This window comes from Somniosus microcephalus, chromosome 6 (genome assembly GCF_052327205.1).
Source record: "Somniosus microcephalus isolate GS21.2 chromosome 6, FLI_Smic_1.0, whole genome shotgun sequence".
NCBI classification, from domain to species: domain Eukaryota; kingdom Metazoa; phylum Chordata; class Chondrichthyes; order Squaliformes; family Somniosidae; genus Somniosus; species Somniosus microcephalus.
The window spans coordinates 11,843,640-11,869,292 of NC_140992.1; the positions used below are offsets into that span (position 1 = coordinate 11,843,640).

The 25,653-nt window shown below is 49.7% G+C and overlaps 1 protein-coding gene across 8 annotated transcripts in view; it reads left to right on the plus strand.

Annotated features, from left to right (window-relative positions):
• The window catches only part of LOC147115454 (TRAF2 and NCK-interacting protein kinase-like), a 218,749-nt gene that overhangs the window by 124,574 nt on the left and 68,522 nt on the right, over positions 1–25,653 (plus strand). For 6 of the 8 annotated variants that reach the window (XM_085989725.1, XM_085989722.1, XM_085989718.1 and 3 more), the window contains exons 8-14: positions 654–708; positions 972–1,050; positions 2,465–2,640; positions 3,374–3,440; positions 9,884–10,091; positions 18,098–18,214; positions 24,532–24,618. In XM_085989725.1, the coding sequence (XP_085845851.1) occupies positions 654–708; positions 972–1,050; positions 2,465–2,640; positions 3,374–3,440; positions 9,884–10,091; positions 18,098–18,214; positions 24,532–24,618 (789 nt within the window). Of the gene's footprint in view, positions 1–653; positions 709–971; positions 1,051–2,464; positions 2,641–3,373; positions 3,441–9,883; positions 10,092–18,097; positions 18,224–24,531; positions 24,619–25,653 lie in introns of all 8 variants that reach the window. The other 2 variants (XM_085989719.1, XM_085989720.1) reach the window with 2 other exon arrangements.

Below are 25,653 nucleotides of genomic sequence, written 5' to 3' on the forward strand. Positions count from 1 at the left end.
CGAGCCTCCTCCCACCCCTCTTCATCTCACCCTGTCAGCATATCCTTTTATTCCTTTCTCCCTCGTGTACTTATCTAGCTTCCCCCTTAAATGCATCGATACTCTTCACCTCAACCACTCCCTGTGGTAGCGAGTTCCACATTCTCTCCACTCTCTGGATAGCAAATCAGGCAGAAGCAGCTCTACCACATGGTGGAAACGCGTCCGGGGAATGCACGTTCTTTCCTTTCACTTCATTTAGCAGGTGGTCTGCGGGGGGTCTCTTTATTCCTCCCCCCATCTGTCCGAACAGGCACAACCAAATATTTTGTAGAGGATTTTTTTTTGTCTAAACCTCTCCTTCCCCCCCCCCCCCTCACACCCTCCATTGTCTAACGATCAGGTCCTAAGCTCTGGCATTCCCTCCCTAAACCTCCCTCCCTCTCCCTCTCTCTCTCTCTCTCTCCCTCTCTCTCTCTCTCTCTCTCTCTCTCCTTTTAAGTCGCTCCTTAAAACCTACCTCTTTGACCAAACTTTTGGTTACCTGTCCGAATATCTCCTTATGTGGTTCGGTGTTTGATAATCGCTCCTGCGAAGCACCTTGGGACGCTTTACTACGTTAAAGGCACCATAAAAATGCAAGCTTTTGTTGATCCCTCTGTTTGTGTTTACAGAGCGATTTGTGGTCTTTGGGAATCACCGCTATGGAAATGGCAGAAGGAGCGCCGCGTAAGTCCCTGCTTTGCTTCTTCCTCTCTCTAGGAATCGTTCAGTTATTTTCTTTTTTTTCCCCCTTGCCTGTTTCCTCCCTGATTGTCCCAGTTCCTCTTGTTCGTTCGCTCGCCCTCTCCTCGCTCGCCCTCTCCTCGCTCGCCCTCTCCTCGCTCGCCCTCCCCTCGCTCGCTCGCTCGCTCTCTCCTCCCTCGCTCACTCGCTCTCCTCGCGCTCGCTCACTCACACTCACTCACTCACTCTCTTTCTTTATCCTATAGCCCTGTGCGACATGCATCCGATGAGGGCACTGTTTCTCATCCCGAGAAACCCACCGCCTCGACTAAAGTCCAAGAAGTGGTGAGTATTGCCGGGCGGGACGTCCAGTGACTGTGTGGCGATGGTGGGACCTGTTCGTGAAATGTCGATGGTGAAGATACGATGATGATGAATATTCCTCCATCCTGTCAGAGCGTGGCTGATCTGCGCCTCAACTCCACTTACCCGCCTTTGCTCCGTATCCCTCGATACCCTAACCCAACAAAAAAATCTATCGATCTTAGTCTTGAAAGCTCCAATTAATCCCCAGAATCCACAGCCTTTTTTGAGGAGAGAGTGCCAGATTTCCACCACCTTTTGTGTGAAGAAGTGTTTCCTGACATCAGCCCTGAACGGCCTGGCTCTAATTTTAAGGTTATGCCCCCTTGTTCTGGACTAATTGGAGGAACAGCGGGATCTGGGGGTACAGATACACAAATCACTAAAAGTAGCGACGCAGGTTAATTAGGCCATAAAAAAAAAAAGCAAACCAAGCACTGGGGTTCATTTCTCGAGGAATAGAATTGAAAAGCAGAGAAGTGATGTTAAACTTGTATCGAACCTCGGTTAGACCGCACTCGGAGCACTGTGCACAGATCTGGTCTCCATATTATAAAAAGAATATTGAGGCACTGGAGATGGTGCAAAAAAGATTTACTAGGATGATACCAGAAGTGAGCGGTTATAACTACCAGGAAAGATTGAACAGGCGGGGGCTCTTTTCTCTAGAAAAGAGAAGGCTGAGGGGTGACCCGATAGAGGTCTTTAAAATTATGAAGGGGTTCGATAGGGTAGAGGTAGAGAAGATGTTTCCACTTGTGGGGGCATCCAAAACTAGGGGCCATAAATATAAGATCGTCACTAATAAATCCAATAGCAAATTCAGGAGAAACTTCTTTACCCAGAGAATGGTGAGGATATGGAACTTGCTAACACACGGAGTCGTTGAGGAGAATAGCATTTAAGGGGAAGCTGGATAAGCACATGAGGGAGAAAGGAATAGAAGGTTGTGTTGATGGGATTAGATGAAGTTGGGATTAGATGAAATGGGGTGGGAGGAGGCTCGTGTGGGACATGGACCAGATGGGCCAAATGGCCTGTTTCTGTGCTGTAGTCGCCGTGTAAGTTGGGTTTGTTTTCTTTGGAAAAGAGAATTTGTCATTGAAGTTTCCAAGATTATGAAGGGAATTGACACGAGCAATCCAGGCAACTTGTTGACTGTGGTAAAGGCATTAAACACCAGGACACATGAGTTAAGACATTTGAAGAAGAGGAACTTCTTCACCCACTAAGGGTAATAGACCTGTGGGCGAGTTTACAAGGATGAACATGGCTGGCGTCGGGGCGCAGAGATAGTGGGTATCCCAGCGAGAATCTCTGCTGCCAATCAGGATTTTCTCTTGGTTGACATTCTCCCTAACCGTGTTCCCACCACCCCCCCCCCCCCACCCCCCAGGTCAAAGAAGTTTGTGGCCTTCATCGATGGGTGTTTGGTGAAGAATCATGGGCTGAGGCCAGCGACGGATCAGCTGCTGAAACATCCCTTCATCAGGGACCAACCCAACGAGAGGCAGGTCCGCATCCAGCTCAAGGACCATATCGACAGGACCAAGAAGAAGAGGGGTGAGAAAGGTGGGTCAAGACTTGGAGCAGCCACTGCTGGAGACCCTGCTTATTATTTTTTTTTCTCCGTGCGGGGATTGATTGGGATGACTGGAGTGTCGGCGACGAATACCTGAAAACACTGCGTCTCCAAACCAGCAATCCAGGTGCCCCTCGATGGCTCTAACCTCTTGTATCGACTATTCCAACGCTCTCCCACCTTCCACCCTCCATAAACCAGAGCACATCCAAAACTCTGCTGCCCCGTATCCCAAGTCCCGCTCGCCTATCCCTCCCTGTGCTCGCTGACCTACATTGGCTCCAGGTCTGGCAACGTGCTGATTTTAAAATTCTCTCACTCGTTTTCAAATCCCTCCATGGCCCTCGCCACCCCCCTGTCCATCTCTGCAACCTCCTCCAGCCCTACAACCCTCAGATCTCTGCACTCCTCCAATTCTGGCCTCTTGCCCATCCCCGATTTTAATCGCTCCACCATTGGTGGCCGTGCCTTCAGCTGCCTGAGCCCCAAGCTCTGGAATTCCCTCCCTAAACCTCTCCGCCTCTTTTTTCCTCCTTTTAAGACGCTCCTTAAAACCGACCTCTTCCGGTCCTAATGTGTCTCTTTGTGGCTCGGTATCAAATTTTGTCTAACAACGCTCCTGTAAATCCTTGGGATGTTTGACTACATTAAAGGCACTACATAAATGCAAGTTGTTGTTGCTTGCAACCTAACGTGATACCTGACCTATTCTGATTACCTCAGATGAGACGGAATACGAGTACAGCGGGAGCGAGGAAGAGGAGGAGGAAGGTGACGTTGGAGAACCAAGGTAACTGGACGAATAGAGGGGCCAGGGGAAACCTTTGTTACTTCTGGTTTATTCATTCGGGATTTTACTGAATGAACTGGAAAGTTGTGTTGCCTTTTTGTCCTTGGTGTCTGCCGTGGCTCAGTGGGTGGCACACTCGCCTCTGAGTCCGGGGTCTTGGGCTGAGTCCCACTCCAGAGTTTTGAGCTCCTAATCTAGGCAGACACTCCCAGTGCCAGTGCTGAGGGACTGCTGCACTGCCGGAGGTGCCATCTTTCAGATGAGACGTTAAACTGAGGCCCCGTCTGTCCTCTTGAGTGGATGTAAAAAATTCTACAGTCACTATTCCGACGAAGAGCCGAGGAGTTCTGAATGGACAGATAGGAACAGGAGGAGGCCATTCAGCCCCTCGAGCCTGTTCTGCCATTCAATGAGTTCATGGCTGATCTGCGACCTAACTCCAAATGCCCGCCTTTGGCCCATATCCCTTAATACCTTTGGTTAACAAAAAGTTACCGATCTCAGATTTAAAATTAACAATTGATGTAGCATCAATTGCCATTTGCGGAATAGAGTTCCAAACTTCTACCACACTTTGTGTGTCAAAGTATTTCCTAATTTCTAAAGGTCTGGCTCTAATTTTTAGACCATGTTACCGAGTCCTAGAATCCCCAACCGGCAGAAATAGTTTCTCTTTTTAAATTAAAAAAAAATTCATTTTATGGGATGTGGACGTCACTGGCAAGGCCAGCATTTATTGCCCATCCCTAATTGCCCTTGAGAAGTTGGTGGTGAGCCACTGCCTTGAACCGCTGCAGTCCGTGTGGTGAAGGTGCTCCCACAGTGCTGTTAGGGAGGGAGTTCCAGGATTTTGACCCAGCGACGATGAAGTTTAAGTGATTTCAGACAGTAAAATTGGAATCTCAAATGGCTTATGTGTTTTTATTTTTAAGTCAGGATGGCGTGTGACTTGGAGGGGGACTTGGAGGTGGTGGTGTTCCCATGCGCCTGCTGCCCTTGTCCTTCTAGGTGGTAGAGGTTGCAGTTTTGGGAGGTGCTGCCGAAGAAGCCTCGGCGAGTTGCTGCAGTGCATCTTGTAGATGGTACACACTGCAGCCACGGTACGCCGGTGGTGGAGAGAGTGAATGTTTAAGGTGGTGGATGGGGTGCCAATCAAGCGGGCTGCTTTGTCCTGGATGATGTCGAGCTTCTTGTGTTGTTGGAGCTGCACTCATCCAGGCAAGTGGAGAGTATTCCATCACACTCCTGACTTGTGCCTTGTAGATGGTGGAAAGGCTTTGGGGAGTCAGGAGGTGAGACACTCACCACAGAATACCCAGCCTTTGACCTGCTCTTGTTGCCACAGTATTTATGTGGCTGGTCCAGATAAGTTTCTGGTCAGTGGTGACCCACAGGATGTTGATGATGGGGGGATTTGGCGATGGTAATTCCGTTGACTGTCAAGGGGTGGTGGTTAGACTCTCGCTTGTTGGAGAATCTGTCCCCTTAATATCTTGAAAACTTTGATCAGATCACCCCTTAAGCTTCTAAATTCTAGGGAATACAACCCTAATTTGTGTAATCTTTCCTAATAACTTAAACCTTGAAGTGCGGGTATCATTCTGGTAAACCTACGCTGCACTCTCTCTATGTCTATGTTTCTATGTTTAGAAACATAGAAGATAGGAGCAGGAGTAGGCCATTCGGCCCCTCGAGCCTGCTCCGCCATTCAATGCGATCATGGCTGATCATCCAAATTCAGTACCCTGTCCCTGCTTTCTCCCCATATCCCTTGATCCCTTTAGCCTTAAGAAATATATCCAACTCCTTCTTGAATATATTTAATGAATTGGCCTCCACTGCCTTCTGTGGTAGAGAATTCCACAGGTTCACCACTCTCTGGGTGAAGAAATTCCTCCTCATTTCTGTCCTAAATGGCTTATCCCTTATCCTTAGACTGTGTCCCCTGGTTCTGGACTCCCCTGCCATCGGGAACATCTTTTCTGCATCTAGTCTGTCTAGTCCTGTTAGAATTTTATAAGTTTCAATGAGATCCCCTCTCATTCATCTAAACTCCAGCGAGTATAAGCCCAATCGACCCAATCTCTCCTCGTACGTCATTCCTGCCATCCCAGGTATCAGCCTGGTGAATCTTCGCTGAACTCCTTCCATGGCAAGAACATCCTTCCTCAGATAAGGCGAGCAAAACTGCACACAGTACTCAAGATGTGGTCTCACCAAGTCCCTGTACAACTGCAGCAAGACATCCTTGTTCCTGTACTCAAACCCTCTTGCTACGAAGGCCAACATACCATTTGCCTTCTTAACCACCTGCTGCACCTGCATGCTTACCTTCAGCGACTGGTGCACAAGGTCACCCAGGTCTCGTTGCACTTCCCCTTCTCCCAATCTATTGCCATTCAGATAATAATCTGCCTTCCTGTTTTTGACACCAAAGTGGATAACCTCGCATTTATCCACGTTATATTGCATCTGCCATGCTTCTGCCCAATCACCCAACCTGTCAATCATCCTGGAGTTTCTCGGCATCCTCCTCACAGCACACACGCCCACCCAGCTTTGTGGTGTCTGCAAACTTGGAGATATTACATCTAGTTCCCTTGTCTAGATCATTAATATATATTGTGAATAGCTGGGGTCCAAGGACCAATCCCTGCGGTACCCCACTAGTCACTGCCTGCCACTCGGAAAAAGACCCGTTTATTCCAACTCTTTGCTTTTTGTTTGCCAACCAGTTCTCTATCCAAGTCAATACCGTGCCCCCAATCCCATGTGCTTTAACTTTACACGCTAATCTCTTATGCGGGACCTTATCGAAAGCCTTCTGAAAGTCCAAATACACCACATCCACTGGTTCTCCCTTATCTATTTTACCAGTTACATCCTCAAAAAATTCCAGTAGATTAGTCAAGCACGATTTACCTTTTGTAAATCCATGTTGACTTTGTCCGGTCGTGTCACTGTTTTCCAAGTGCTCTGCTATTACATCTTTTATAATGGACTCTAGCATTTTCCCCACTACCGATGTCAGGCTTACCGGTCTGTAATTCCCCGTTTTCTCTCTACCACCTTTTTTGAATAGTGGGGTAACATTAGCTACCCTCCAATCCATGGGAACTGTTCCAGATTCCATCGAATGTTGGAATCTATGGCTAATATATCCTTCCTAAGCTGTGGTGCCCAGAACTGCTCACAGTGCTCCAGGTGTGGTCTAACCAGGGTTTTGTATAGCTGCAGCATAACTTCTACCCCCTTGTACTCTAGTCCTCTAGATATTTAGGCCTAGAAATTCACTAGCCTTAGCGCCGCTTTTGAGGCGCTAGAGGGACTAGCGCCAGAGTTATGGCCATTTGAAAAATTGAGTGGGGCCCTAAAGCGGCGTTGCACCGGTAGCGCTGCGCCGGCACCGATGACGTCATCGGTGTGCGCAGCGTCCCGGTTGCCGTGGTAACCCGCCCGAACTCCAAAATTGAGTTGCGGCCGCCTCGCCCGTGGCAGCCGCAAGCAACGTTCTGTAAAAGGTGCCTTGCTGAAGTTAGCGCCGGCGCATTAAGGTCGCGCGGCGGCCGGCCGCTTCCCCGGCGGCCGCCTGCCCGCACCTCCCTCCCTGGACTCCTCCAAGACCCCCCCGCGGCACAGATGCATGTGGGCCGCGAGCCCGGCACTTCTCCGAGGTGCCGGGCTCATTTTTATTCAGCCGTCAACGGCCAGCGGTCGGGTGCAGGCAGCTCCTCCTTAACGGAAGGAGGAGGCCTGCACTTCCCCAGCCTGCCGCACCGCATCGGGCGCCGCAGCGCCGGAACAGCGCCGCAATGGGGCAGGTAGCGCCCATTGGGAGGCGCTGAAACCCTCCAGTAGCGCCGGCAGCCGTTTGGGCGCGGCGCTACTGAATTTTTGGCGCGCGCAGGGGGACTTCGCGCCGGCACTTACTTCCGGCGCTAAAGCCCTGGCTGCGCCAAAACCCAATTTCTAGGCCATAATGTTGGAAAGTGTGAGGTTATGCACTTTGGCAGAAAAAATCAAAGAGCAAGTTATTATCTAAATGGCGAGAAACTGCAAAGTGCTACAGTACAAAGGGATCTGGGGGTCCTGGTGCATGAAACACAAGGTTAGTATGCAGGTACAGCAGGTGATCAGGAAGGCCAATGGAATCTTGGCTTTTATTGCAAGGGGGATGGAGTATAAAAGCAGGGAAGTCTTGCTTCAGTTATACAGGGTACTGGTGAGGCCACACCTGGAATATTGCATACAGTTTTGGTTTCCATATTTAAGAAAAGATATACTTGCTCTCGAGGCGGTTCAGAGAAGGTTCACTCGGTTGATTCCGGAGATGAGGGGGTTGACTTATGAGGAAAGGTTGAGTAGGTTGGGCCTCTACTCATTGGAATTCAGAAGAATGAGAGGCGATCTTCTCGAAACATATAAGATTGTGAGGGGGCTTGATCAGGTGGATGCGGTGAGGATGTTTCCACTGATGGGTGAGACTAGAACTAGGGGGCATAATCTTAGAATAAGGGGCTGCCCTTTCAAAACTGAGATGAGGAGAAACTTGTTCACTCAGAGGGTAGTAAATCTATGGAATTTGTTACCTCAGAGAGCTGTGGAAGCTGCGACATTAAATAAATTTAAAATGGAGATAGACAGTTTCCTAGCAGATAAGGGAATTAGGGATTACGGGGAGCGGGCAGGGAAGTGGACGTGAGTCTAGGTTCGGATCAGCCATGATCCTATTGAATGGCAGAGCAGGCCCGAGGGGCCGTATGGCCTACTCCTGCTCCTACTTCTTATGTTCTTATGTAAAGACCATATCCTAGGAGCAAATTTAAAGAAAAAAACTCTCCCCCGAGATCAGTAAAAGCTGTCAGATTTTCGTAAAAACCCAACTGGTTCACTAAATGCCATTTAGGGAAGGAAACCTGCCGTCCTTACCCGCTCTGGGCCGACGTGACTCCAGTCCTGAGGCAACATTAATTCCTAACTGCCCTCTGGAGTGACTTAGCAAGTCACTCCGTTGTATCAAACCCTCTACCAGCGGTTCAAGAAGGCGGCTCACCACCACCACCTTCTCGGGGCATCTTGGGATGGGCAATAAGTGCCGGCCTTGCCAGCGACGCCCACATCCCGAGAATGATTTTATTTTTTAAAAGCTTGGCTTTGATGCTTCCTCCTCCACACTTTGTTCGGTCAATAGATTATTACTCAACCAATGATCACCATAAATTAATCTGGCTTGGTCACATAATCTGCTGATGGTGGACTTGGTCACATCTTCAACCGGCAATGATGGAAACTAAGGAAAGATTTGCATTTCCACAGCGCCTTTCACAACCTCAGGACGTCCCAAAGCTCTTTACAGCCAATGAAGTACTTTCGAAGTGTAGTCACTGTTTGTAATGTAGGGAAACTGCAACCAAACCCAGGTTATTCGTATACTGAGCCCAGTGAGTGAGAGGTTAGGAGAGAGCCTGGTATCCAGGGAGTCCCAACACCGCCCCTGGGCAAATTGTTTGCACTTTTGGTCTCGGCACCAGATTGGGCTTCCAATCTCCGACACGTTTCCCTGGTTGGTGGGGGGGGGGGGGGCTGGTGGGGGTCTTCCACGCTTGTACTCCCACCATGGTTACTCCGCTCCCCAGTCCCCCATCGCCGTCACATGGGCCGAGCCAAGTCATCCACGCCTCTCTCGGTGACCCTTTAATAACTGGATCCGTGACTGGCTCCTCCCTTAGTCTGTTGGCTTTGAATTAAATGTCATTCTCACCCATATTACATTTTCTAGCAAAGTACTTGTCTGAGGATTGAGTTTGTAAAGCGTGCCCAACACGTTGTTGAGTCGGTGATGTTGTCGTGATGCATGTAGGGCCTGAAAGAGAAAACCTTTTCATTTCGAAGCCGTGACGGCCTCTTTTTAACGTTCTCAGACAGACTAAACACCCCCCAATGACCCCTGATCCCACCGCCACCCCCCCCGCCCCCGTCTGCCCCCTCGGGTGGATGTCAAAGATCTCATGGCACCATTTCGAAGAAGAGCAGGGGAGTTCTCCCCGGTGTCCTGGGGCCAATATTTATCCCTCAACCAACATCACTGAAGGAAAACAGATTATCTGGTCGTTTATCTCATTGCTGTTCCTGGGATCTTGCTGTGCCGTGTTTCCTACATTGCAACAGTGACCACGCTTCAAAAAGTACTTCGTTGGCTGTGAAGCGCTTTGGGGCGGCCGAAGGTCATGAAAGGCGCTCTATAAATGCAAGTTCGTTCTTAACACAGATATAATTGTAATGTGCAAAGCAGCCAATTTGAAGAGTGTTGCTCTCAGGTCAGGGAACGGAACATTTGCTCAATTTTGGCCAAGTGCCGCTCCCGCCCAACATCAAGGTTCTCTGGTTCCGGCTCCCCTGATGGCTCAGTGAATTAACCATTGCGTTTCTGCCCCCACGTGCAGCTCCATCGTGAACCTGCCCGGCGAGTCGACCCTTCGCCGGGACTTCCTCCGGCTCCAGTTGGCCAACAGGGAAAGGTCGGAGGCCATCAGGAGGCAGCAGGTCCAGGAGCAGCAGCAGCGGGAGAACGAGGAGCACAAGCGGCAGCTGCTGGCCGAGCGGCAGAAGCGCATCGAGGAGCAGAAGGAGCAGCGGCGGAGATTGGAGGAGGTAACTGGGCGTTGGGGCAGCGGCGGAGATTGGAGGAGGTAACTGGGCAGTGGGGCGTTGGGGCAGCGGCAGAGATTGGAGGAGGTAACTGGGCGTTGGGGCAGCGGCAGAGATTGGAGGAGGTAACTGGGCAGTGGGGCATTGGGGAGCGGCGGAGATTGGAAGAGGTAATGGGCAGTGGGGCAGCGGCGGAGATTGGAGGAGGTAACTGGGCAGTGGGGCGTTGGGGCAGTGGCGGAGATTGGAGGAGGTAACTGGGCAGTGGGGTGTTGGGGCAGCGGCAGAGATTGGAGGAGGTAACTGGGCGTTGGGGCAGTGGCGGAGATTGGAGGAGGTAACTGGGCAGTGGGGCGTTGGGGCAGCGGTGGAGAGCTCGATCAAAGAGCCGGCACAGGCACGATGGGCTGAATAGCCACTGTATGATGCTATTATTCTATGAACAAAGTAACGTGTTTATAAAAAATTAAAAAAAAAAACCTCGATTTTATTCAGAATACAAACGGATGTTGTTGGGGAAGGGGGGGGGGGGCGGGGGGTCAATTGAAAATTTCAAAACCGAGATCGAAAGACTTTTGTTAGGCAAGGGCATTTAGGATTACGGAACCAAGGTGGGTGGATGAAGTTAAGATACAGACCAGCCACGATCTGCGCCGGAACAGGCTGGAGGGGCTGAACGGCTTCTTCCTGTTTTTATGTTGCGAAGAGAGTTTAAAAAAAAATAGAAAGAACTTTCATTTCTATAGCGCCTTTCTCAGCCTCAGGATGTCCCAAAGCGCTTTACAGCCAATGGAGTTCCCTTTTGGAGTGTAATCACTTGCGATGTAGGCAACGCGGCAGCCAATTAGCGCACAGCAAGCTCCCACAAACAGATGGAAGGCAGGAGAGATTAAGAGACATTAAGAGAGATTAAGATAAGGTGCAAGGCAAAAGGAGATGGTAATGGGACAAGCTAAGAGACAAAGGATGGTTCTAGATGAAGTGTAAATGGCACTGGCAGAATGAAAGACAGCATGGGAGAGTGAGGGAAAAAAAGAAAATAAATGGGGGGAAAAAAAGGGCAGTGGGGTGTTGGAGGAGGGGGGACAATCGACCACGTCTCTTAATGGTGCTAATTCCTGCTGGGATTACCGTTCCTGCTGGGATTACCATTCCCTGGGGGCTGATGGACCCCCAGAATGCTGCCCACGTGGGCGTTCGCGCGAGGCGAGGGTCGGGTCGGTAACAACTATTAAGCTATTTGGCGGTGGGTTGCATCACAAATTCAAGCCCAATCACATTCCCGACCAACGTCCACATATTTGGTGAACGTAAAAGATCCCGCGGCACTATTTCGAAGAAGAGCAGGGGGGAGTTCTCCCCAGAGTCCTGGGGCCAATATTTATCCCTCAACCAACATCACTGAAAAGCAGAAAATCCTGGTCATTATCACATTGCTGTTTGTGGGAGCTTGCTGTGCGCCAATTGGCTGCCGCGTTGCCTACATCGCAACAGTGACTGCACTCCAAAAGGGAACTCCATTGGCTGTAAAGTGCTTTGGGACATCCTGAGGTTGAGAAAGGCGCTATAGAAATGAAAGTTCTTTCTATTTTTTTAAAACTCTCTTCGCAACATAAAAACAGGAAGAAGCCGTTCAGCCCCTCCAGCCTGTTCCGGCGTTCAGTCAGATCGTGGCTGATCTGTATCTTAACTTCATCCACCCACCTTGGTTCCGTAATCCTTAATACCCTTGCCTAACAAAAAATCTCTCGATCTCGGTTTTGAAATTTTCAATTGACACCCCCCCCCCCCCCCCCCCCACCCCACTTCCCCAGCCTCAGCAACATCCATTTGTATCCTGAATAAAATCGAGGTTTTTTTTTTAACACATTGGCCCAGTAATTCCGGGCACAACGCGTGAGTACGGACGGGGTACTCGCGCGTGTGCCCGGAGGAATTGCCGGTTTTCAGCATGCACAGCGCATGCGCCGAAAACCGACATTTCCTGTCCTCTGACCCAAGGGGTTAAGAGGCAGAACGCACGCCACTGCACAGGCAGCGCGTGCGCAGTGAAATTCCTTTTTTTTTTCCCAGAGTTGCGCGCGTGTAAAGGCCTCCGGTCTTTACGCATTGAAAAACCACACGTAAGTACTTAGTTTTTCAGGTAAGTGGGCTTTTAGTACAATTGAGAATTTTTTTTCCCACAGGTTTGTTATTTTTAAAGAATTTACAGTAAGGTAAGTTTAGTTTTAGCCCCGATTTTTTTATTTTTTTATATATACATTTTTTTTTCAAATTTTAAAATTATTGTTTAAAATAGTTTTTCAGAGTTCTTTATTGTTCATTTAAGTAGAGCAATGTTTTTTTAAATTTTCTTTCAGGTTTAAGTAGTGTTTTGGGGCCAGGAGTTTTCATGAGTTTGACAGCTCTTACACTCAAACTCATGAATGAGTTTCCCCTCCCCTGATTGGCTGCACAGTGCTCACCTGATCCCAGCCGGCACATCGCACTAACTACGCCGCTGGATCAGGTAAGCACAGCGCGCCGACAGCTGAACCGGGCCAGTGACAGGAAATGCAAGCAGGCCCGGGCTTCAGATGTCGGCGCGTCGGGTGAGCGCAGATCGGGGGCTTGCACGCGCGGCAAACTCCCGATCCTAATTTCAGGGCCGTTACTTTGTTCATAGAATAATAGCATCATACAGCGGCCATTCGGCCCATCGTGCCTGTGCCGGCTCTTTGGCCGAGCTCTCCAATTAGTCCCACTCCCCCCTGCTCTTTCCCCACAGCCCTGCCATTCTTTTCCTTTTCATTCATCCAATTCCCTTTTGAAAGTTACTATTGAATCTGCTTCCACCGCCCTTTCAGGCAGCGCATTCCAGATCATCATAACTCGCTGCGAAAAAAAATCTCCTTATTTATTCTGTCAAAACCCCTCGTGATTTTGAACACCTCTATCAAACCTCCCCTTAACCTTTCTCTGCTCTAAGGAGAACATCTCCAGCCTCTCCACGTCACTAAAAATCCCTCGTCCTCTAGTGCCACGCTGATCCAATTCATACTCTTCTCACTCGGTGAATAAAGATTTTTTTTAAGCCGAGATCTGTTTTAAATTTACTTCTCACCGATTAGTGTTCCTCATTTGCCCTTCAGGGACTGGGTACCCGCCTGTCGCTAGTGTGCAGTTGTGTAAACTTGTGGAATTGTCTAGTCGAGTCGCAGGGGAGGTGACGAGCTCGTCGCTTGATGGAAACGAGGTCCTTTTTAGTTTGGCAAGCGGTTGGCAGTTTTGAATGCGGCTGTTGTTCAGAATTGGAGAGGAAGGGAATGAATGGCTGCTTCCTGTTTGGCTCTCTGTGCAAGTTTGACGGGGCGTGTGGAGTGAGCGACTGAGTCAGCAACGTCCGACGCAAGGGAAGCTTGTAGCTTGTGTCCAGCGATAAGCAAAGCTGCTAATGAGCTTGTGTCCTTATTTGTTTCTCTAAGCCTCCTTGAAGCAGCAACACTTGGGAACAAAGGGTTTGCTGGACGAGCAAAGACCGAGGTCCATCCAGTTCACCACCTACCACCCTGGTAGTCGCATGATCCAACGACAATGGAGTTGTTGACTAATCATATCGTATGCCCCACTGCCCCTGCTCTTGCCCCATAGAGTCAGCCAGTGGCTCAGTGGGTAGCACTCACTGAGTCAGAAGGTTGTGGGTTCAAGTCCCACTCCAGGGACTTGAGCACAAAAATCTAGGCTGACTCTCCCAGTGCAGTGCTGAGGGAGTGCTGCACTGTCGGAGGTGCCGTCTTTTGGATGAGACGTTGAACCGTCTGCTCTCTCAGGTGGACGTATAAGATCCTATGGCACTATTTCGAAGAAGAGCAGGGGAGTTCTTCCCGGTGTCCTGGGGCCAATATTTATCCCTCAATCAACATCACTAAAACAGATTACCTGGTCATTATCACATTGCTGTTTGTGGGAGCTTGCTGTGCGCAAATTGGCTGCTGCGTTTCCTACATTACAACAGTGACTACACTCCAAAAAGTACTTCATTGGCTGTAAAGCGCTTTGGGACGTCCGGTGGTCGTGAAAGGCGCTATAGAAATGCAAGTCTTTCTTTCTTTACAGCCTGCAAACTTTTCCCCTTCAAGTATTTATCCAAGTCCCTTTTGAAAGTTACGATTGAATCTGCCTCCACCGCCCAGGCAGCGCATTCCAGATCACAAGAACTCGCTGTCTCCCCTCCGGTTCTTCTACCAATTAACTTAAATCTGTGTCCTCTGGTTACTGATCCTCCTGCCACTGGGAACCGTTTCTCCCTATCTACTCTTATCAAACTCCTTCGTGATTTTGAAGGCATTTATTAAATCTCCCCTGTGCCTTCTCTGTCCCAGCTTCTCCAGTCTCTGCACATAATTGCTCATCCCTGGTACCATTCTGGTCAATCTCCTCCGCACCCTCTCCAAGGCCTTGGCATCCTTCCTAAAGTGCGGTGTCCAGAATTGGCCACAATACTCCAGCTGAGGCCCAACCAGTGATTTATAAAGGTTTAACCTAGGTCATGCCAATCGATCGCTATCAATTAGTCTACAACAGATCCAGATTCCTCCACACCCCCGCTCTGCTCCAAACTCTCTTTTATGTAGAGAGTTTAACGCTTTATAATGAGTGGATTTTGAAGGCAGCAAAGCTGAGAGATTCTCTTGCCCCTCCAACATGGTTGCCCCCTTCCCATCGGGTTTTGGACTTGACGGAAATAGACACCACGTGCTTTTGTTAACGGTGAAGATTTGAATTGTTGGCTTCTTTGGGAGATGGTGAGAGACATTAAAACTCTTGTGCACTGCTGCCCCCTTGAGGAGATCCAGTTGGTTGCAGAGGATTGAAGCTTCTCCAGAATCTTTTTACCTCCCTGAGCTTAGCTCGAGGCGGGGAGAGCAATCGTAAGACTCGACTTCAAGTGAGCAGTATTTTGCATAGAATATACAGCACAGAAACGGGCCATTCGGCACATCTAGTCTGTGCTGGTCTTCATAGAAATATAGAAGATAGGAGCAGGAGTAGGCCATTCGGCCCTTCGAGCCTGCTCCGCCATTCAATGTGATCATAGCTGATCATCCAAATTCAGTACCCTGTCCCTGCCTTTTCCCCATATCCCTTGATCCCTTTAGCCTCAAGAAATATATCCAACTCTTTCTTGAATATATTTAATGAACTAGCCTCCACCGCCCTCTGTGGCAGAGAATTCCACAGGTTCACCACTCTCTGGGTGAAGAAATTCCTCCTCATTTCAGTCCTAAATGGCTTACCCCTTACCCTTAGACTATGACCCCTGGTTCTGGACTCCCGGCCATCAGAAACATCCTTCCTGCATCTAGTTTGTCCAGACCTGACAGAATTTTATAGGTTTCGATGCGATCCCCTCTCAATCTTCTAAACTCCAGTGAGTATAAGCCCAATCGACACAATCTCTCCTCATACGTCATTTCAGGCAGCGCATTCCAGATCACAACAACTCCACACCAGTCTCCTCCCGTTCCATCTGCCTTTCAGCATACCTTTCTATTCCCTCATAAGAACATAAGAAATAGGAGCTGGACTTGGCCATTTGGCCCCTCGAGCCTGCTCCGCCATTCATCAAGATCATAGCTGATCTTCTAACTCATCTCCACCTTCCCGCCCGATCCCCCTTGTGTGCTCGCCTGGTTTCCTTTTGAAAGCATCAAAGCTATATTAAGGCAGGCACAACTCCGTTTTTACCGATGGCGGGTGACATGAACCTTGTCATTCATGTGGAAATGACTTATGAAGTAATACTGGGCGGCCTGCTGGTGGCGCTGTCCAGGGAGAGTATAAATACTCAGGCACGGGCCCAGCTTGCTCAGGACATTCTTTAACAGGAACTAGTGAAGGACACAACTAGATTTCCATGTTGTAAAACAGTTGATTAAAGCCTTGTTTAATACTTAGACCAAGGGCCTAGTAGTTTTCTTACATCAGCGGGTCCTTTTCCTTTCTCTGTTTCTTGAAAGCTTGAACTCCATGTTGGGGGTATAGAGAAGGACTTCCCCATTGATCCCAGAGCTTTCAGAAACATCTTGTGTATCTGGTGTTTATGGTTTATATTTACGGATTGGAGGGAGCCTGGGAGTGGGTATTTTGCTTCAAGTTCTTGGCGCGCTCATGCCCTCGAGTGAGAGAGTCACACAGCACAGAAGGCCGCCATTTGGTTCATTGTGCATGTGTCGGCTCTTTGGATCAGTCCCATTCCCCCGCTCTTTGCCTTGCTCGTTCCCCACAGCCAATCAAATTTTTACCGTTTCAAGTATTTATCCAATTCCCTTTTGAAAGTTTCTATTGAACCTGCTTCCGCCGCCCTTTCAGGCAGCGCATTCCAGATCACAACAACTCGCTGCGTAAAAATAATTCTTCTCACTCTCTCCCCTCTGGTTCTTTTGCCGATTAACTTAAATCTGCGTCCTCTGGTTACCGACCCTCCTGCCAGTGGAAACAGTTTCTCCATAATATTGAACACTTCTCTTAAATCTCCCTTTAACCTTCCCTGCTAATAATCCAAGAACAAATAATACTGGACCTCAACACAGAATGTCTGCTCCTCAAATGATACTGGACCGAGACCTGGTTAGCATGTCCGCTGTCAGACCCGCTGTTGAAGCACACGTAAGTGCCAATGTTCTTCTGGCCGGCCTCCCATCTTCCCCCCTCCATAAACTTCAGCTCATCCAAAACTCCGCTGCCCCGTGTCCGAACTCGCACCGAGTCCCGTTCACCCATCACCCCCTGTGCTCACTGACCCACATTGGCTCCCGGTCCGGCAACGCCTCGATCTTAAATTCCCATCCTTGTTTTCAAATCGCTCCATGGCCTCGCCCCCCTCTCGATCTCTCTAACCTCCTCCAGCTCCACAACCCTCCAATGATTTCCCCCTAATTTTTTTTTGGGTGCTCGTCCCAGAAAGCGCCACAACTTATAGGGAATGTTTTCTACAACCCTCCGAGATCTCTGCACTCCTCCAATTCTGGCCTCTTGTGTATCCCCAATTTTAATCGCCCCACCATTGGCGGCCGTGCCTTCAGCCGCCTGGGCCCCAAGCTGTGGAATTCCCTCCCTAAACCTCTCCGCCTCTCTCCTCCTTTAAGACGCTCCTTAAAATCAACCTCTTTGACCAAGCTTTTGGTCACCTGTCCTTTATTGATGTCATTTTTTCCGATAACCGCTCCTGTGAAACTCCTTGGGACATTTTATTACGTTAAAGGCGCTCTATAAATGCAAATTGTTTTTGTTGTTGTAAAGATCTCCTACAGCAAGATCCCAGACCAAATGCACAACGCTGAGAGAGACCATAAGTTCCCACGTTCCATGTCTGCTCCGTGCTGGTTTCGCTCGTGTCTCGGCGAGCGGAAGGGGAGAAAGTAGAGGGAGGTGCTTTGACATCACCATCCTAGTGTCCAATGGGGTTGGTGAGAGGGCGGGGTTGGGAGAGGGAGGTGGACTGTGGGGAATAATCAGCCAGAGTTACCGCTCTTCAGGGCTACCTCGTAACCCCACTGTCCCCCCGCCCCCCCCCCCCCCCCACCCCCATTCTCACTCCATCAACCATTTCCCACTCACTCACTCTACATTACTCTCTCTGAACATAGGAAATAGGAGCAGGAATAGGCCACTTGGCCCCTCGAGCCTGCTCCACCATTCAATAAGATCATGGCTGATCATCGACCTCAACTCCACTTTCCTGCACTATCCCCATAGCCCTTGATCCCCCTAGAGTCCAAAAATCTATCGATGTCGGCCTTGAATATACTCAACGACTGAGTATCCACAGCCCTCTGGGGCAGAGAATTCCAAAGATTCACAACCCTCTGAGTGAAGAAATTCCTCCTCATCTCAGTCTTAAATGGCCGATCCCTTATCCTGAGACTGTGACCCCTGGTTCTAGACTCTCCAGCCAGAGGGGAAACATCCCCTCAGCATCTACCCTGTCAATCCCCCTCAGAATCTTCTATGTTTCTCTGGTATCCTAGCAACAAAGAAGAGACCGGGAGCATCGCAAGCAGCAGGAGAGGGAGCAGAGGAAGCGATACGAGGAGATGGAGAAGCTCCAGCGGGAGGAGGAGAGGCGCCTGGCCGAGCGGGAGCAGGTAAGCACGGTGTGTGTGTTTTTAAATCTTGTGTTCTGAGGCGGGGGGGTGGGGAGGGGTCGCGGTGTTTGCTTCCCTTTGTACTTCATTCCCGTTCTCCCAACGTCGCACGTTTTTCAATCCAGCGGTCACCATGGCTGACATTTTTACCCAGTGCATTTTGGGATGCATGGTGTGCATTGTGGTCCAAAATTGGGCACCGGTTTCCACATCTTTGAAAACTTACCTCGTCAGTTATGGAAGCATTTTTTTTTACATTGGGAGAAGTGGGCGTGGAACCAGTGAGATGATACCTGCCCTTCCCCACCCTATTGATCTCTGAGCTGATTGACTTTGAGGGTCTGAATTTTCTCCCATTTCAGAGCGATACCAGCCAAGAAGACCCCAAACTTGTTTCTTAATTCATTCTCGGGGCATCGCTGGCAAGGCCGGCATTTAATGCCCATTCCCTGGTGGTTTCTTGAGAAGGTGGTGGTGGTGGGCCTTCCAATGGTTTGATACAACTGAGGGACTTGCTAGGCCCAATTCAGAGGGCAGTTAAGAGTCAACCACATTGGTGTGGGACTGCAGTCATAGATAGGCCAGACAGGGCAAGGATGGCAGGTTTCTGTCCCTAAAGGACATCAGTGAACCAGTTGGGTTTTTACAGCAATCCAGTGACTTCATGGTCATTTTTACTGATGCGGAATTTTTTTTGTTTAAAACTAAATTCAAATTATCAAATTGCCCCGGTGGGATTATTAGTCCAGTAACATAAACACTGTATTGTACCCTGAACCAGCTCGTGCTCCATATCACTATCTAAAGACACCACTGCCCTCCCTGGGTAATGGGCTGGGGCGAAATTCACCCTAGGTTCCTGCGACCCTTCTCCGCTCCCCCCCCCCCCCGTCAACCACCTTCTGGATGTTGGGTGAGGGGAGGATCAGGTCGAGGTTTAGCACCACAAAAAGGGAGCCATAGGAACAGGAGGAGGCCATTCAGCCCCTCGAGCCTCTTCCACCATTCAATTAGATCACGGCTGATCTCTACCCCAACTCCATTTACCCGCCTTTGCTCCATATCCCTTAATACCCTTACCTGGCAAAAATCTATTGATGTTTGTCTTGAAAGTTCCAGTTGACTCCCAGCCTCAACAGCTTTTGGGGGAAAAGCATTAGATTTCCACACCCTTTGTGTGAAGAAGTGCCTCCTGACATCACCCCTGAACGGCCTGGCTCTAATTTTAAGGTTCTGCCCCCTTGTTCTGGACTCCCCCCCACCAGAGGAAATGGCTTCGCTCTATCTACCCTATCAAATCCTTAAAACATTCCGGCATGGGCTGAATGGCCTCCTTCTGTGCTGTAATGATTCTATGATCTTAAACACCTCAATTTGGTCACCCCTTAATCTTCTATACTCCAGAGATTACAAGCCCAGTCTGTGCACCCTGTCCTCATAATTTAACCCTTTTAGCCCCGGTATCCTTCTGGTGAACCTGTGCTGCACCCCCTCCAAGACCAATATGTCCGTCCTTCTGGTGCGATGCCCAGAACCGAGCGCAGTTACTCCAGATGGGGTCATTGCCTTTTTGAGGGATCAGAAGGGAATGTTGAAGGGAAGCGAAGAGGCTTTTCCAAAAAAAAATTCTCCGTTGGGAGAAGCTGTAATTTTCACCCCTTTCCCACTCATGTTCCCCATGGAGACTCGACGATTGAGGATGGGTATTAACAGGAGCGATGCTGAGCTGAGCATCTCTCGAGGGGCTCAGGGATTGCAACTCCCCTGACCACTGATACAAAGGGATGAGTTATTGAGAGGCCAGTGAGTATTTGCACAGAGTTACTCAAACTGACACACTGATGTGGGGGTTGTCCTAAGATTAGAGATTGAGTAGAATGGGCCGATACTCTCTGGAGTTTAGAAGAATGAGAGGTGATCTCATTGAAACATATAAGATTCTGAGGGGGATTGTCAGGGTAGATGCTGAGAGGTTGTTTCCCCTGGCTGGAGAGTCTAGAACTAGGGGGCACAGTCTCAGGATAAGGGGTCGGCCATTTAAGACTGAGATGAGGAGGAATTTCTTCACTCAGAGGGCTGTGAATCTTTGGAATTCTCTGCCCCAGAGGCCTGTGGAAGCTCGGTCATTGAGTATATTCAAGATGGAGATCGATAGATTTTTGAACACTAAGGGAATCGAAGGATACGGGGATAGTGAGGGAAAGTGGAGATGAGGTCGAAGATCAGCCATGATCTTATTGAATGATGGAGAAGGCTCGAGGGGCTGTATGGCCGACTCCTGCTCCTAACTCTTATGATCACATGGGATTAGGGTTGCCAACTCTGGTTGGATGTATTCCTGGAGGCCTCATCACATGACCTATCTCTAACTGCCCCGCCCCCCACATTTTGCCAGCAGTCGTCCAACATGTCCATCCTCATGGTGCCCTGCCTTCCCACGGCAAATTGCCAGAAAACTGGCCACCAGCTTAACCAAAATCAGAACCCAGAGACATTTTACTCCCCACCCCCTATCTTCTTGTCTCGTGCGACGTTATGTGCCCAGTGCTCTTCATCCCAAGTGTCCAGTCGCGTCTGAGCCTAAAACAACACACATCAGCAGGCTATTTGACAGCAGGGAGGCATCGCAGTTCTGATCCTGCCCTCGCACGACACGACCTCCATGCTCGAACTGCCAACACTGGTTGGACTTATTACTGAGGTTTCATCACGTGACCTCCTGCCTCCAACCGCCCCGCCCTCGCCCTCCTGCCATTGGTCGCCCGACGCGTCCATGCTCACGGCGCCCCGCCTTCCCACGGCCAAATCAAGCACTCGCCGTTACCTGATTGGATGATGCTCGACTGTCAAATCAAGCCGTCTTTTTCCCCCCCCTATCTCCAATATTTTTTTTACAATTAAGGAACAAAAGTGTTCAAAGAATTTTTTTTTTTCTAAAGACGTGCGATTTTTAATTCCTGGAGACTCCAGGGCAATCCTAGTGGGTTGGCAACCCTCATTGGGACTGAAGCTTGGTAAGGATGAAGGGACTGGACCTGTCACTTTAACAGAGTCACTTATTGACCTGTAACGTCACGCACCCCACCCCCACCCCTTTCCCGCTGGAAAAATCGGATCTGCGCAGAGATCCGGGGAATCGATTTAGACGTCATCTCTCCCACCAGACACGGGAGATTTTAAGAGCACTTGTGTGGGAGTGTCAGCGTACAGAGGGAGGGAGAGCGTGTTATGTCCATAATATTCCCCCGTAGTCAAGTCCTCTTAAGTACGTGCCACATAATAGAAAATCAGCGACGATGCTTAATAGGGAAAGAGCTTGTGGTGGCGGTCGTGATACGCTCACCGGGTCGAGCTGAGCTGTTACGCTGCTGACCTGTCTCTTTGAGGTCAGCGTAGAGGCAACAACAACTTGTATTTATTTAGCACCTTTTTAAGGTAGTAAAACGTCCCAAGGCACTTCACAGGAGCGAATATCAAACATTTGACACTGAGCCACATAAGGAGATATTAGGACATAGAAACATAGAAGATAGGAGCAGGAGTAGGCCATTCGGCCCCTCGAGCCTGCTCCGCCATTCAATGCGATCATGGCTGATCATCGAAGTTCAGTACCCTGTCCCTGCTTTCTCCCCATATCACTTGATCCCTTTAGCCTTAAGAAATATATCTAACTCCTTCTTGAATATATTTAATGAATTGGCCTCAACTGCCTTCTGTGGTAGAGAATTCCACAGGTTCACCACTCTCTGGGTGAAGAAATTCCTCCTCCTCTCTGTCCTAAATGGCTTACCCCTTATCCTTAGACTGTGACCCCCTGGTTCTGGACTTCCCCGCCATCGGGAACATCCTTCCTGCATCTAGTCTGTCCAGTCCTGTTAGAATTTTATAAGTTTCAATGAGACAGATGACCCAAGAGCTTAGTCAAAGAGAGAGGTTTTAAGGTGCGTCTTAAGGGAGGAGAGAGAGGCGGAGAGGTTTAGGGAGGGAATTCCAGAGTTTAGGGCCTAAACATCTGAATCACGGCCGCCAATGGCGGAGCGATGGAAACCGGGGATGCGCAAGAGGGCAGAATTGGAGGAGCGCAGAGATCTCTGAGGGTTGTAGGGCTTGAGGAGGTTAGAGATGAGGAGGGGCGATGCCATGGAGGGATTTGAAAACATGGACAAGGATTTTAAAATCGAGTCATTTGCCGGACTGGGAGCCAATGTAGGTCAAAAGGACTGTGGAAAAGGCAAGAGCAAGGCCTACAGGTTTCAGGCCTTTGAGTTGGGACGAAAGGCTGCAGAAGCTGAATCCAAAAGGGGCGGGGGGGGAGAAAAAGCCGAGCTTTTCAAATAACAAAGGGAGTAGGTGGGATGAACGCATGGTGGGCTTCGGGCAAACCCAAGGGCAGACGAACCAGAGTGATGACTATTAGGGTCGCTAACTCTGGTTAGATGTATTCCTAGAGGTTTTGTTACATGACCTCCGACCTCCCACCGCCGCGCCCCCACGCTCGCGCCATAGGACGTCCAACATGTCGATTCTCTTGACGCACCGTCTTGCCACACCAATTGGAAAGCCAACAGACTCTCCATGACTCAATTGGATGTTTCTTGATTGTCAAAAAGCCTTTTGACCCCAACTCCATATTTTTATAACTAATAAATGAAAGTGTTTAAAGAAAATGGGGGGAAAAAACCCAATTTTTTTTTTAAACATCCCAGTAGTGTTTCTCCTGTGCTCACCGGCAGCAATGTCCAGGAGACTAATCTTCAATTCCCGGAGACTCCAGGACAATTCTGGAAGGTTGGCAACTCGAGCTGTACTTCACGCCAGGAGCCTCTTCATACTTGGCGTCAATGATGATGTTTGGTGGGAGAAGTTGGCCTTCAAGCCGCCTCCCGCTAGATCTCCGTGCAGTTCTCGGACTTCCAGCTGGGCAGCAGCATTCGGTCGGCAATCTTTGCGGCCGAGGTCCGCCAACAGGCCCGAGCCGCACTGTTCCCACGCAGTTTCCTGAACTCCATTTAACGTCTTTCAGTGACGTCTAACTCCTGAGCCGTTAGAGAGGGTGTCCTGGGGTTTCACAGCAGGTCCCTGAGGCCTGTTGTTTCCTCTGCATCGTGACTTGGATGGACAGGCCAGCCGGTCACATGACATTTGTGATGTTGCTTGCCGTGACTCTGCATGATGTGGCGGTGGTGATGGCATGCCGTCGCGTGGTTTGATGCGATGTGACACGGCATTGCGTGGTGTTGCATGGGGTGACGTTGCATGGTGTGACGTGATGTGACGTGGTTGGTTCCAATCGAGATGTTTAAAATGATGGCGATCGACGGGGTCGATACAGAGAAACTATTTCCTCCGGTGAGGGAATCCAGGACAAGGTGGCACAGTGTTAAAATTCTGCATTAAATCCAGTTGACTGGAGCCAACCAGGTTGCGTTTGGAAAGATTTTCTTTGTTTGGTTTCTGCCTGTGCTCGTTATGTCTGTTGGGTTTCTCTTTATTCTTCAGACTTTGCCAAAAAAGTACCTTTTTTTTTAAAGAAAACTGTTGTGGTTTGAAGGGATGAATGAAACCTGAGTCTGAACTGAACATGGTCACACACCCTGAGTGGGGTCTGGGAGGAACGGAACTGTCTTCCTGTTGTGTATTTTGAAATCAAATTCTAACGCCAAAGTTACTGCGTTCCCAGAGAGAGGGGGAGCTGTTCGAACTCGTTAATTTCCAAGAGTTCAAAAAAAAGTCCAGTCCAGTGTACATTGTCGCCCTTCAGAGTTGATTGGACCCCAACCCCCTACTCCAATGATGGGAGGATTTGGTAACGTTTGAGTTTCCATTGTGGATGTGATTGGAACACTGATCCTGGCAAAGCGCCTCCCCACTCTGTGTGTTGGGGGGGCGGGGGGGGGGCGCGGGTGGGTGATGGAAATTGACGGGACCCCATTGCCCTGACTGGCCCTTGCATGCTTCCAACTGGCTGGCCATGGAACAGCGCGGGCAGTCGCTGGGAGCAGACATCCTGCCCACCCACACACACACACACTCGGTTGCAGGATGAAGGTGTGGCCCCAGGGTGGCGGTGTGGGGGTTCAGAACATTACAGGGTAACCTTGCCTGCAGCCTGGACATCAGCAGAATCCCCTCCGGGGAGAACCGAACCTGAGGCTGCGTTGGGCCAAGTTCAGTTTGGTTCAGGATTCTCGAACCCTGGTGTTTCCTGTCTCTTGCTGCTTTTCTGAAATCGTTCCTGTTTTCTCTTTTTCTCTTTCCCTCTTTTTTTCTCTCGCTCTCGCTCTCGCTCTCGCTCTCTCTCTTCTCGACACCCGCAGGAGTACATAAGACGGCAGTTAGAGGAAGAACAGAGACAGTTAGAGATCTTGCAGCAGCAGCTTCTGCAGGAGCAGGCCCTCCTACTGGTAATGCGCCAAGCTTGTCTACCTGGAACCATAGCTCACTCGCCACTCTCCCCTGCACCCCCGCCTCCCGTCTCATCCCGCGTACATGTCGTCCCCCATTGTGCAATTTGTACTTTACTATATTTGCTCGCGATAGGTTGAAAATGTCCGGTAATCCATCACTAACCCAACTGGCTTCTTTGAGGAGCTTTGAAAGGGAGGTGGAAGAAAATGTTGACGTATATTCCAGTGGATCGCTCCTATATCCCAGTCATTGTGTTGTTTTAGTATATCTGGTTAGAGGTGACCTGCAGCCGATTATTGAATAAGACTCTTTCCTCATCCTCCTTCCTTCTCGTCCCCTCGCTCTTCCTCGTCCTCCTCCCTTTGTATCTAACCTGTGCTGTACCTGCCCCGGGAGTGTTTGATGGGGCAGTGTAGTGGGAGCTTTACTCTGTATCTAACCCATGCTGTACCTGCCCTGGGAGTGTTTGATGGGACAGTGTAGAGGGAGCTTTACTCTGTATCTAACCCGTGCTGTACCTGCCCTGGGCGTGTTTGATGGGGCAGTGTAGAGGGAGCTTTACTCTGTATCTAACCCGTGCTGTACCTGCCCTGGGAGTGTTTGATGGGACAGTGTAGAGGGAGCTTTACTCTGTATCTAACCCGTGCTGTACCTGCCCTGGGAGTGTTTGATGGGACAGTGTAGAGGGAGCTTTACTCTGTATCTAACCCGTGCTGTACCTGCCCTGGAAGTGTGTGATGGGACAGTGTAGAGGGAGCTTTACTCTGTATCTAACCCGTGCTGTACCTGCCCAGGGAGTGTTTGATGGGACAGTGTAGAGGGAGCTTTACTCTGTATCTAACCCGTGCTATACCTGCCCTGGGAGTGTTTGATGGGACAGTGTAGAGGGAGCTTTACTCTGTATCTAACCCGTGCTGTACCTGCCCTGGAAGTGTGTGATGGGACAGTGTAGAGGGAGCTTTACTCTGTATCTAACCCGTGCTGTACCTGCCCAGGGAGTGTTTGATGGGACAGTGTAGAGGGAGCTTTAC